The sequence below is a fragment of the Saimiri boliviensis genome, chromosome 12 (genome assembly GCF_048565385.1).
Source record: "Saimiri boliviensis isolate mSaiBol1 chromosome 12, mSaiBol1.pri, whole genome shotgun sequence".
NCBI lineage: Eukaryota > Metazoa > Chordata > Mammalia > Primates > Cebidae > Saimiri > Saimiri boliviensis.
The window spans coordinates 11,160,792-11,171,937 of record NC_133460.1 but is presented as its reverse complement, the minus strand read 5'-3'; the positions used below and the strand labels follow the sequence as shown (position 1 = coordinate 11,171,937).

The 11,146-nt window shown below is 66.2% G+C and overlaps 2 protein-coding genes across 8 annotated transcripts; both read left to right on the top strand.

Annotated features, from left to right (window-relative positions):
• The first annotated feature begins 210 nt into the window (after positions 1–210).
• Positions 211–5,899, top strand: RHOT2 (ras homolog family member T2). Of its 4 annotated transcripts, none has more exons than XM_074381821.1 (19): positions 214–381; positions 503–561; positions 644–725; positions 802–845; positions 1,670–1,723; positions 2,180–2,232; positions 2,324–2,415; positions 2,525–2,626; positions 2,745–2,843; positions 2,945–3,053; positions 3,135–3,255; positions 3,639–3,723; positions 3,791–3,933; positions 4,011–4,111; positions 4,184–4,314; positions 4,404–4,481; positions 4,602–4,724; positions 4,827–5,029; positions 5,283–5,899. In XM_074381821.1, the coding sequence occupies exons 6-19, from the start codon at positions 2,208–2,210 to the stop codon at positions 5,407–5,409; spliced, it is 1,539 nt and encodes a 512-aa protein (XP_074237922.1). In that variant the 5' UTR covers positions 214–381; positions 503–561; positions 644–725; positions 802–845; positions 1,670–1,723; positions 2,180–2,207; the 3' UTR covers positions 5,410–5,899. The 4 variants fall into 4 exon arrangements, with proteins under 4 accessions (XP_074237921.1, XP_039333795.2, XP_074237922.1 ...); XM_003928352.4 differs by having other exon boundaries at positions 2,307–2,415; XM_074381820.1 differs by having other exon boundaries at positions 211–381; positions 2,945–3,255.
• A 132-nt stretch (positions 5,900–6,031) lies between these two features.
• On the top strand, positions 6,032–10,281 carry RHBDL1 (rhomboid like 1). 4 transcript variants are annotated; one of them, XM_003928353.4, is made up of 8 exons: positions 6,032–7,483; positions 7,994–8,155; positions 8,320–8,544; positions 8,618–8,766; positions 8,924–9,036; positions 9,107–9,207; positions 9,288–9,348; positions 9,431–9,922. In XM_003928353.4, the coding sequence occupies exons 1-8, from the start codon at positions 7,445–7,447 to the stop codon at positions 9,700–9,702; spliced, it is 1,122 nt and encodes a 373-aa protein (XP_003928402.1). In that variant the 5' UTR covers positions 6,032–7,444; the 3' UTR covers positions 9,703–9,922. The 4 variants fall into 4 exon arrangements, with proteins under 4 accessions (XP_003928402.1, XP_074237924.1, XP_039333796.1 ...); XM_074381823.1 differs by having other exon boundaries at positions 8,924–9,207; positions 9,431–10,281; XM_039477862.2 differs by lacking the exon at positions 6,032–7,483 and having other exon boundaries at positions 7,493–8,155; positions 9,431–9,796.
• The last annotated feature ends 865 nt before the right edge of the window (positions 10,282–11,146 follow it).

The window sequence follows — 11,146 nt, the reverse complement described above, 5'->3', positions numbered from 1 at the left end:
CTGGTCACTCTTGGCCTGCGCTCAGCCCCAGCCCCGTCCCCAAACCTGCTTTTTGTCAAGGGCCCTGCGGTGCCCGGAAGCAATGGCTGCGTCTGCCAGCCAGGGTTGGCCAGGGCTCCAGGAGCCGGCAGTGCCCGGCGTGTCCGCGTGGTGGCGCTGCCGCGCAGCCAGGCCACTCTGGCCCGCCCGCCTCGCTGGTATGGCTGCGTGGGCGGGGCCGGAAGTATGCGGCCGAGCACCGGAAGTGTGGGGCGGGCGCGGGGACCGAGCGAAGGGTTGAGGACTTGGTCAGGGTCGGGGTTGGGGTCGGGTTCTGGGTCGGGTTGCGGCTCTGGGCCGCAGCCATGAGGCGGGACGTGCGCATCCTGCTACTGGGCGAGGGTAGGCGCCGGGCCGGGAGTCTCGGAATTACGTCGGCCGGGGCGTGGGGTGAGGGTCTTGGGGGTCGGGGGGTGCCTTGACCTTGGTCCCCGCGCTGACCTCCCCGCCTCGTCCCGTGCAGCCCAGGTGGGGAAGACGTCGCTGATCCTGTCGCTGGTGGGCGAGGAGTTCCCCGAGGAGGTGAGGGGTGCGCCGGCCGCGGCCGCGGGGGCGGGAGCGGGCCGGGCCGGGGTTCCCTGGTGAGCGCGCGGGTCCCTTGCAGGTCCCTTCCCGCGCGGAGGAGATCACGATCCCCGCGGACGTCACCCCGGAGAAGGTGCCCACCCACATCGTGGACTACTCAGGTAGCCGCCGCAGCCTCCCCGGGGCCCGGCCCGGCGGTCCTGCTGGGTCTGCAGTGGGGTGTCTTCCTCTCCCTAGAAGCCGAGCAGTCGGACGAGGAGCTGCGCGAGGAGATCCACAAGGTGCCCGTGGTGCGCGGGCCGAGGGAGGGGCGGGGCGCGGGCTCGGCCTAATCGGCTTCGCCTGCTGGGGGATTGGACTGAGGTGCTCAGGGTGTCCTTGGCCCTGGTAATGCTGTGACCTCCGTGCTGAGGATTGTCGGGGCCCCCACATCGCACCCCCTGGGAGCCGGCACCACTCAGTCCCGTGGCGCTCCGGGGATACTAGGGCCCTTACTCGGGCTGGTCCTCCCTCCTGCCCAGGTGGCAGTAGCGTTTGCTCTTTCTGTGGCTCTGTGTGCGCCACCTCCCTCTGCTGCGTGCTCCAGCCCACCACCCGGGGCTCACAGTATCAGCATGAGTACCAGGGACATCTCTAGGCAAGGGCACAGGCCACAGCCCCCCAGGGCAGTCTCTGCCGGGGCACCCCTCACTGCTGTCCTCTTTGATACCCTGACTGTAGTGAGGGGAGAGGCAGGGGCCAAGGTGGCATCTGGGTCTCTTGCAGGGTGCTAGGTTGCAAGTATGGCAGTATCTGTCCCGAGTCCTCTCCTCTGAGGGCCTTGCTGAGCACAACTGTGCTGCTGAGCCCTGGTGTTTGTGCACCTGCAGTTGGGGGGGAAGGGGCTTCTCTGAGCGTTCACCAGTGGCTATCAGCACCAGGCTGTAGGTAGGGTCCAGCGAAGGTAGGGTCCAGCGAACCCTGGGCTTTCCCAGCCTCAGAGCCACCGCCACGTTACCTGTGAGCGCCTGGGGCCTCCTGGAGCCGGGAGATGGTGTGGACTGGTCAGGGTTGTTGGTGGGGAGCCGGCAGCCCTGTCACCCAGGCCTTATCACCGTTCTCTCAGGCAAACGTGGTGTGCGTGGTGTATGATGTCTCTGAGGAGGCCACTATCGAGAAGGTAAGCCCCCGGTGCCCAGCACGGTCAGCAGCACCCTCTCCTCGGTGCAGACCCCAGTGGCAGAGACAGGGTGGCCCAGGTGGACCCTCACCCAACCTGTGGCCAGTGCCACCTCTCACAGCATTCTGGGGAGCCTCACGAGGAATCACCTGGCTCTCTCCTGTGATCCCACTTCCCCAGAGGGTCTGGGATCTCCCCGTGGGAGCCATTTCTTCCCAGGGGGAGCGCTGCAGAGGGCCTGTGTCAGGGGCTACCCTGGGCTTGGGCCCCAGTGACCTTGGGGGTGTTTGGGAGTCACTAGGGTCAGACAGATGTGATCACGCCTGCTGCTTGCCGTCTTGCACCAGCTTTCTTCTCCGGTGGCGTGACTTGGGCCCGCGGTTGGCCTTGACCTCCCCTTTTGTTCTCCCTGAGCCAGGCTCCAGCTCTGGCTCACAGCCAGGCTTTGCTTTGTAGATTCGAACTAAATGGATTCCGCTGGTGAATGGGGGGACCACGAGGGGGCCCAGGTAATGAGGGGGATGTGGAAGGGGCTGGGACCTTGGGCTCCCCTGCCCCTAGTGACCATGGGCCTCCAACCCAGGGTGCCCATCATCCTAGTGGGCAACAAGTCAGACCTGCGGTCGGGGAGCTCCATGGAGGCCGTGCTCCCCATCATGAGCCAGTTTCCCGAGATAGAGACCTGTGTGGAGGTGAGCGCGTCCCAGCCGAGGTGCTGGGGTAGAGGCAGGGCCCGTGGCGGGGCCTCCTTATTTCCTTGTATCCTCAGCCTGCGTCCTGAGTCTGTTCCCACTTTCCCAGTGTTCTGCCAAGAACCTGAGGAACATCTCCGAGCTGTTTTACTACGCCCAGAAGGCGGTCCTGCACCCCACAGCCCCACTCTACGATCCTGAGGCCAAGCAGGTAGGCCATCGGCTGGAGCTTCATGCACTGGTCCCCAGGAGCCCAGGGGGTGTTGGGTTGGGGTGGCAGGGTGGGTTGGCGCCGGCCGCCTAAGGATGCTGAGCCAGCTTCCCCGCAGTTGAGGCCCGCGTGCACCCAGGCTCTGACGCGCATCTTCAGGCTCTCAGATCAGGACCTGGACCAGGCACTCAGTGACGAGGAGCTCAACGCCTTCCAGGTGTGCCCCAGCCCCGCCCCTCGGTGCCCAGCCCCGGGAGTGACGGAGTGGGCCATCTCTGGGTGGCTGGCTGACTCGTGGCAACTTTCTCTCGGAGGCAGAAATCCTGCTTCGGGCACCCCTTGGCTCCGCAGGCCCTGGAGGACGTGAAGATGGTGGTGTGCAAGAATGTGGCTGGCGGCGTGTGGGAAGGCCGGCTGACCCTGGATGGTGAGGCCGGGTGCTTGCTGTGGCTGGGGGGTGTGGGGAGGGGGCTGCGCCTGGTGCTCCCACTCCTCTGTCTCGGTGCAGGCTTCCTTTTCCTGAACACGCTATTCATCCAGCGTGGCCGGCATGAGACCACGTGGACCATCCTCAGGCGCTTCGGCTACAGTGACGCCCTGGAGCTGACAGCCGACTACCTGTTTCCTCCGTGAGTGGGTCTGGGGCTGAGGGTCAGGGCAGGTCTCGCTCAGTGGCTGTCTGGGGTTGTGCCCTGCAGCACAGGCCCCCCTGCCTGGCTGTACCCTGAACCCCTCGTCATCCACAGAGCTGAGTCGGGGAGGGGGCTGGCCCCTTACCAACACTGCGCTCGCCTTGTTCACCCTGCTGGGGCTGGCAGGTTGGGGTGTGGCCTGGGGGCCTCAGCTGGGCCTCCCATGTGCTGGAGCCAGATGGGCACCCTCCCGTCCCAGCTGCAGGGTTAGGGGCGTACAGGAGCATCTGGGTCCTCAGACGAGGCCGGCAGGGTGGCAGACATGCCGAGCGCTGGGGCACAGTCTCCTGGGAACTTAATGCGCTGTCGCCTCCCTGCAGGCTGCACGTGCCCCCTGGCTGTAGCACAGAGCTCAACCACCTCGGGTACCAGTTTGTGCAGAGGGTGTTTGAGAAGCACGACCAGGTGAGAGCATGGCGACCCCCCCGCCCCCCACTTCGCCGCACACGTCACCACAGCCCCTCCCCCACAGGACCATGACGGCGCCCTCTCGCCAGTGGAGCTGCAGAGCCTCTTCAGTGTGTTCCCGGCGGCCCCCTGGGGCCCCGAGCTTCCGCGCATGGTCCGCACGGAGGCCGACCGGCTGCCCCTACACGGATACCTCTGCCAGTGGACGTAAGCAAGGCACGCACCACGCCCCCCCACTGCGCCACCCTCCCCACCATAACGCTGTGCCTCCCGCCCACCCCCAGTCTGGTGACCTACCTGGACGTCCGGAGCTGCCTCGGGCACCTGGGCTACCTGGGCTACCCCACCCTCTGTGAGCAGGACTCCCAGACCCGCGCCATCACAGGTAGGCACCCACCTTCCCGGGGCCTGGGCCCAGCACCCTGGCTGCCGCCCTAACCTGGGTCTGTCCTCACAGTCACCCGTGAGAAGAGACTGGACCAGGAGAAGGGACAGACGCAGCGGAGCGTCCTTCTATGCAAGGTGGTAGGGGCCCGCGGAGTGGGCAAGTCCGCCTTCCTGCAGGCCTTCCTCGGCCGCAGCCTGGGGGTGAGCACCCATTCCCCACCCTAGGGGCTCCAGTGGCTGGGCAGGGCAATCTGGGGAGCCAGCGAGTCTCAGGGTCTCCCCTCCCTCAGCACCAGGACACCAGGGAGGAGCCTCCCGGCTACGCCGTCGACACGGTGCGGGTCAACGGGCAGGAGAAGTACCTGATTGTGAGTGCTGGGGGGCCGGCCAGTGCCCGAGGGTGGACCCGGGGACACCCAGGCTTGCCTGGCACAGCCCTTGGGGGACCCAGCCCCAGGGGCCCTCCCTGAGGTCACCATCTGTCCCAGCTATGTGAGGTGGGCCCAGAGGGCCTGCTGGCCACGTCGCTGGACGCCGCCTGTGATGTTGCCTGCTTGATGTTTGATGGTAGTGACCCAGAGTCCTTTGCACACTGTGCCAGCGTCTACAAGGTGGGGTCCTGCAAGGGCCGCGTGGTCGCGGGGCAGGGTCTGTCCCACCAGCTGTGCCTCAGCCAGCCCAGGACAGGCCCTCACACTGTGCTCTGCTCACAGCGCCATTACATGGACGGGCAGACGCCCTGCCTCTTCGTCTCCTCCAAGGCAGACCTGCCCGAAGGTGTCCTGCCGGCTGGTCTGTCGCCAGCCGAGTTCTGCCGCAAGCACCGGCTGCCTGCTCCGGTGCCATTCTCTTGTGCTGGCCCAGCCGAGCCCAGCGCCGCCATCTTCACCCAGCTCGCCACCATGGCCGCCTTCCCGTGGGTACCCGGCAGCTGTGTCTGTCATCTGGGCAGTGGGCAGCAACTGGGGCCAGGGTTGCGGGGTGGTTTTGTGTGGCAGAGGGAGTCAGTGCCCAGGCATGCCCCTCCATGGCCTGGCATCTGCTGGCTGTGCCTCTGGTCTGGGAACCTTGCCCATGGGGCCCTGTGACTGTCCAGGACATGGGAGGGTGCCCCGAAGCAGCGGGGGGCCTGTGCCTGAGGCGTCTGCAGACAGCTCTCTCTCTTGCAGACACTTGGTCTACGCAGAGCCGCGTCCCTCCTCCTTCTGGCTCCGGGGGCTGCTAGGGGTTGTCGGGGCCGCCATGGCTGCAGTCCTCAGCTTCTCGCTCTACAGGGTCCTGGTGAAGAGCCAGTGAGGGCCCTGGTACCCAAGTCCCTCTCAACCTGGGCCTGGCTCTGCCGGGGCAGCACCGCTGGGTGCAGGCCAGGCCGCCATGCTGGGAACACCCTTCTGCTGCCTTTCTGCTTCTGAAGGCAGGTCTGTCTGTCTGCAGCGGGGCCTCGTGCGGCCACGCACTGCCCTGGCTCCTCTCCGACCCCCAAGGCTCCGCTGGGCTGTTGGAGCCTTGGCGGCTGAGCAGGAGTCCCGAGTGCCGGCCACACTGTCGCGCACTGCCCACCTCGGCAGGACGTGTATTGGGCTGGGGAGCACGGGTGTGGAAGCCAGTGACCCCAGACCCAGAATTCTCAGGGCTCTACCCGCTTTTCTGGTCCTGGGTGGCCAGTGGATATGAGGAGGGCTGGGAGGCGGAGCTCCGGGTGGGGGTTTCCACTCCCTTGAATTTGGAGCCACGGCAGAGGACAGGAGGTTGGGCTTCCCAATTAAACTTCACTGTGTCTTTTCCATCTCTCGGATCCCAGTCTCTGAAGACAACTTACCTTGTATCAACCTCAAATGTGTTCTTTGTCTTGATGTGGGCTGGACACGTCATTCCTCCCTTGTCCGTGCGTCCCTGTCCTGAGGTCCCAGGGCTGTGTGTGTGGCCTCTGGAAGGTCCAGTCAGGCTGTGGCCTGGGAGCCCCAGCGTCTGATAGTGGGAGCCCACTGTAGGCGGATGGTGTGTGCTCGGCATGGACTGGGGGGCGCTGGTGCCTGAGATGTTTTCCTGGTGACTGACCCCTTCCTGGGGTCTAGTGTTCCCTGGAGCTGCCCACTCACTCTCCAGAGCATCTTGCCAGCCTGGCTGAGCTGTGCCAAGAATCTGGGCTTGTAAGTGTGACCAGGTGTGATCGCTGCCTGCCACAGAGCCCCAGGGTCCTGGCCCAAGGGGAGCAGGATGGGCCGGAGGGAGGGACAGGCTTGGAGTTGAGCTCAGATGCCTGCTTCTCGGGACCCACAGCATGGGCTTCCCAAGGTGGCCCAGACAAATACCCGCAGGCCTGGACCACACAGGCTCTGCCGGGGAGCTTGTGGCATCGGGCCCAGAAGCCCCTCCCCCGACTCCTGCTGTCTTAGCCCGCTGTACCTTGTGGCTGCCTGCTGGGACTACTACATCCCTAGGAGGAGCTGTTTGAGTGGCCCTTGTAGGGGCTGCCATAGTCACACATGTCTCGTCTGTTACCTCCATTGTTGAGGGCTTGGTCCACTCCCGGGAGCAGGTCCCCTCACCCCAACTGCAGCCCTGCCCTCTGGGGGCTCTGCTCTGTCTGAATGCCCCTTGTGTCCACCCGGGCGCCTTCATAGGGTGGGAAGCTTTGCTCTCCTGCATGGAGCCGGAAGAGCGGTCAGGGGCCTCCAGCCCAGGGCATGGACGAGTGGGCTGGGCTTCATCGTCAGAGCGCAGGCAGCTGCAGCAGGGTCTCCCTCATCCTAGGAGGTGGTTGTGTGGGGTGTGGGGCCGAGGGGGCTTCCACTAGAGGTAGAGCGTGTATCTGCCCCAAGCAGGGAGCAGCTCCAGCCGGTTCAAAGCAGGAACTGCCTGGAGCACTGGGTCAGCCTGGAGGGAGCAAGCACGGCTCAGGGAAAGCTTCCTGGAGAAGGTGGCAGCCTCACAGGCCTGAGCCCAGGAAGGCTGTGAGAGGGCGAACGGTCTTGTATGGGGGGTTTTAGGTGCCGCCTATCCCCGTGACTCCGTTTACCAGCTGCTGCCGCGGAGGTCGTCCAGTGCGCTGGAGCTGCGCCAGAGCGGGGGTGGGGGCCGGCACTGGGACGCGGTGCTCGCTGGAGGCGGTTCCTGTCCGGGATGTGCGTCCGCGTGCAGGGTGCGCGCGTGTCCTGGCCGCGCGTGGCGCCGTGTGCGGCAGGGGCGGGCAGGCGGGCGACTCGGTGACGCGGCCCAAGCGCGGCGCCGATCGGAGCGGGCGGAGCGGGCCGGCTGGGGCGGAGCGGAGTCGTCCGCAGAGCAGCCCCTCCCGGCCGCGGCCGCCGACCCCGGCCCCCGGCCCGGCTCTATGGACAGGAGCTCGCTGCTGCAGCTCATCCAGGAGCAGGTGCGTCGGGGGGTGGTCTGGGGAGCTGGCACCGCCCCCAATGCGGCCCTCCTGCCGCTGAGCTGAGCTTGTGCGGGACCGAGCTCCCCGAGAGCCCCGCTCGGCACCCACCTCATCCCTCCACGACCTTGGCCCCTGTGTCTTGGGCCCCAGGAGGGGACTGACTGGACCAGGGCTCCTGGGGGGAGGGGGAAGGGAGAGAGGGTGGAAGTGGGGAAGGGAGGGAGGGCTGGCTGGTGGCTGGCTGCTCTTGGACCTTGGCCCTCCCCTTCCTGGGTGGGTAGGGTGGAAGGTGGGGAAACAGCTGAAGAGCTGGAGGACTGGGATCCAGGCACCAGTGCCCTGCCAGCTCCTGGGCTCAAGTAGGGTCCCAGGCAACAGGCAGGCATGGGGCCCCTGTCCCAAAAGTGCCTGGATCCTGAGCCTGACGCTCCCAGCCAGCCTGGTCCGGCCCTTTGGTCCAGGGGTCTGGCCCACATTCAGGCGTTGGTCCGCGGCTCCTCACTGCAGCAGCTGGATCCCGAGAACACAGGCTTCATCGGTGCAGACAGCTTCGCTGGCCTGGTGCACAGCCATGAGCTGCCTCTGGACCCGGCCAAGCTGGACATGCTGGTGGCCCTGGCTCAGAGCAACGAGCAGGGCCAGGTCTGCTACCAGGAGCTGGTGGACCTGGTCAGTGCCACGGTGGGCGGGCGGAAGGTTAACTGTCCTAGTCAGAGGAGGTGGGCAGGCGGCCCTCACGGGAGGGGTCCTGTGGATGTGGGGAGGTGGGTGAGCCCCGCAGGCAGGGGTGCCGTGGGAAGGTCCGTGGCCCATGCTCAGGCCCCTGCCCTCAGATCAGCAGCAAGCGCTCCAGCAGCTTCAAGCGGGCCATTGCTAACGGACAGCGGGCACTGCCCCGGGACGGGCTGCTGGACGAGCCGGGCCTGGGAGTCTACAAGCGGTTTGTGCGCTACGTGGCCTACGAGATCCTGCCCTGCGAGGTGGACCGCCGCTGGTACTTCTACCGACACCGCAGCTGCCCACCCCCCGTGTTCATGGCCTCGGTCACCCTTGCCCAGGTGGGCCCCCCAGCCGCTGCCCCGGGAGCCTCCCGCGCTCCTGGCCTTGACCAGCTAACACTCGTGTCCCCAGATCATCGTGTTCCTGTGCTATGGGGCCCGCCTCAACAAGTGGGTGCTGCAGACCTACCACCCTGAATACATGAAGAGCCCCCTCGTGTACCACCCCGGGCACCGTGCCCGTGCCTGGCGCTTCCTCACCTACATGTTCATGCACGTCGGGTGAGTGGGGCTGCTGCCCAGTGAGCCCCCCCCACCCCATCTGCCGTTCCATCAAAGGCTCAGCCTCAGGGCAGGTGCAGCAACTTGAGGAGAGGGCTGGGGGTGGGGCCTGATGGCTGACCCCACCCCTCATGCCCATTTGCTCCCGTGTGGCCAGGCTGGAGCAGCTGGGGTTCAACGCCCTCCTGCAGCTGATGATCGGGGTGCCCCTGGAGATGGTGCATGGCCTGCTCCGCATCAGCCTGCTCTACCTGGCGGGCGTGCTGGCAGGTGAGGTAGGCGCACACCCTCGCCCCCTACCCTGGCCGGCCGCACCCTCACCCACCACTTGCTCACACAGGCTCCTTAACCGTCTCCATCACCGACATGCGGGCCCCGGTGGTGGGAGGCTCCGGCGGGGTCTACGCCCTGTGCTCGGCACACCTGGCCAACGTCGTCATGGTAACGGGCCTGCCCGGTGGGGGGCGTGGGGAGGAGCCCCTGGCAAGCCTCACGGCCTCTCCTCTGCACACCCCCCCTAGAACTGGGCTGGGATGAGATGTCCTTACAAGTTGCTGAGGATGGTGCTGGCCTTGGTGTGCAGTGAGTAGGGATTGAGGGGGAGGGCGGGGGGCCCTCTCAGCCTGCAGCCGGGGCACCTCCCACCTGCCGAATCCCTCTGCAGTGAGCTCCGAGGTGGGCCGGGCCGTGTGGCTGCGCTTCTCCCCGCCGCTGCCCGCCTCGGGCCCACAGCCCAGCTTCATGGCGCACCTGGCAGGCGCGGTGGTGGGGGTGAGCATGGGCCTGACCATCCTGCGCAGCTACGAGGAGCGCCTACGGGACCAGTGCGGCTGGTGGGTGGTGCTGCTGGCCTACGGCACCTTCCTGCTCTTCGCCGTCTTCTGGAACGTCTTTGCCTACGACCTGCTTGGCGCCCACATCCCCCCACCGCCCTGACCGGCTACCTGAGTCTGCACAGGCCATGGCTTGCACATGGTGGCTGTCCCCCCATGGGCCTTCACGCCTGCCCTTGTGAACGGACGTCTCAGGGCTGCTGTGCCCCTTGGGTGTGGGTGGCCTCGGAGGAGACCCTGTCCCGGCCAACTCCCTACCCCCAGGACTCACAGTCTGAGCCTTTTTGGATAATTAATAAATATTTTGCACAGCACCAGGGGAACTTGTCAGGATCTCCACACCTGCTGAACGGACCATCAGGGCCCTGCCCACCACGAGAGCCTGGCTTCCCTCCCTGTGCACCTCTGCACATGGAGACATGTGTGGGACTTGTTTCCTGGGCCACAGGTGCTGTGTCTGTGGGAGTAAGGGCACCCAGGAGGGTTGGGGGCCAGGTGTGTGTTCAGGCCAGGAGTGTGGTCAGGCATGAGTTCAGCAAGTGTTTATTGAGCTCCCATGGTGGCGGCCTTTCTGGCATCCAGTGACATCCGAGGCCTGAGGTTGTGTGGCGGGTAAGTGGGCCGGGGCCCTAGCCGAGTCCACTCAGCCTGGGTCCTTCGCTTCTTGGCTGGCCTAGCATCCTCGTGGGTGGCCAGGCTGGGGCCAAGTTTGGGCAACAGGTGTGGGCACAGCCTCTGCTCCACGGCCCAGGTCCACAGCGCTGTCCCCACTAGGTAAGGAGTCCACTGTCCTGAGGCACTGGCTAGGGAGGGGCACACGGAATCAGGCCCAGGGCACAGGGCCCCCCACCCTGCTCATGTACAGATCGATCACCTTGGCTCAGAGCTCGAACCCGGCCCAGGGACAGCAGGTTGTGCCTGAGGGTGTACTGTGGGCCAGAAGGCTGGGCACCGTGGCCACTGCCTCATCTGACAAGAAGGCTTCCAGCTTTGGCGCTCCAGCCACCAGGACTGCTCTGAGCAGTGAGGAGACAGCAGCCAGACACCTCATCGGGACAAGCTCTGGGAGACCCTGCTCCTGCTCTCAGGAACATGCAAGGGCCCAGACTGCCGACTTCACAGACAGGGATGCCTATGCACCCAGGTCGTGTCCACCCGGGTCACATGTGGTGGGCCCACACGGCGGAAGGCACACAGGTTTTTGACTGTGGCCCCCGAATCTGGCAGGAGTCAGAAGGCGGAGGTCCAGCAGTGCACAGCCAGCTCAGGGGAATTGGTGGCCATCGCTGCTGCAGACATGGCCAGAAGCGGCCTCTCTGTGGGAGGCCAGGTCAGGATGCCTGGGGTGGTGGACCCACCAAGGAACCCCGCCGCCCCGCCCCAGGATAGAGCCCCGCCCCCACGAAGACAAGTCCCTAGGAGGCCCCGCCCACGAAGAAGCACCACCCCGCCGATGCCACGCCCTGAGGGCCCGCCCTACGGAGGCCCCGCCCCGCGCGCCGGCCGCACCCCACCGGCAGCCTCCAGGCTAGCAGCTGCTCCAGCTT

Bases quoted from the DNA above. Each gene is read 5' to 3' on its own strand.
- RHOT2 (XM_039477861.2), top strand. From the start codon at position 345: ATGAGGCGGGACGTGCGCATCCTGCTACTGGGCGAGG. The intron at 2,844-2,944 runs GTGTGCCCCAGC...TCTCGGAGGCAG, and splicing joins AGGAGCTCAACGCCTTCCAG to AAATCCTGCTTCGGGCACCC. The intron at 5,030-5,282 runs GTGGGTACCCGG...TCTCTCTTGCAG, and splicing joins GCCACCATGGCCGCCTTCCC to ACACTTGGTCTACGCAGAGC.
- RHBDL1 (XM_074381822.1), top strand. From the start codon at position 7,871: ATGGGGCCCCTGTCCCAAAAGTGCCTGGATCCTGAGCCTGACGCTCCC. The intron at 8,545-8,617 runs GTGGGCCCCCCA...TCGTGTCCCCAG, and splicing joins CCTCGGTCACCCTTGCCCAG to ATCATCGTGTTCCTGTGCTA. The intron at 9,208-9,287 runs GTAACGGGCCTG...CACCCCCCCTAG, and splicing joins ACCTGGCCAACGTCGTCATG to AACTGGGCTGGGATGAGATG.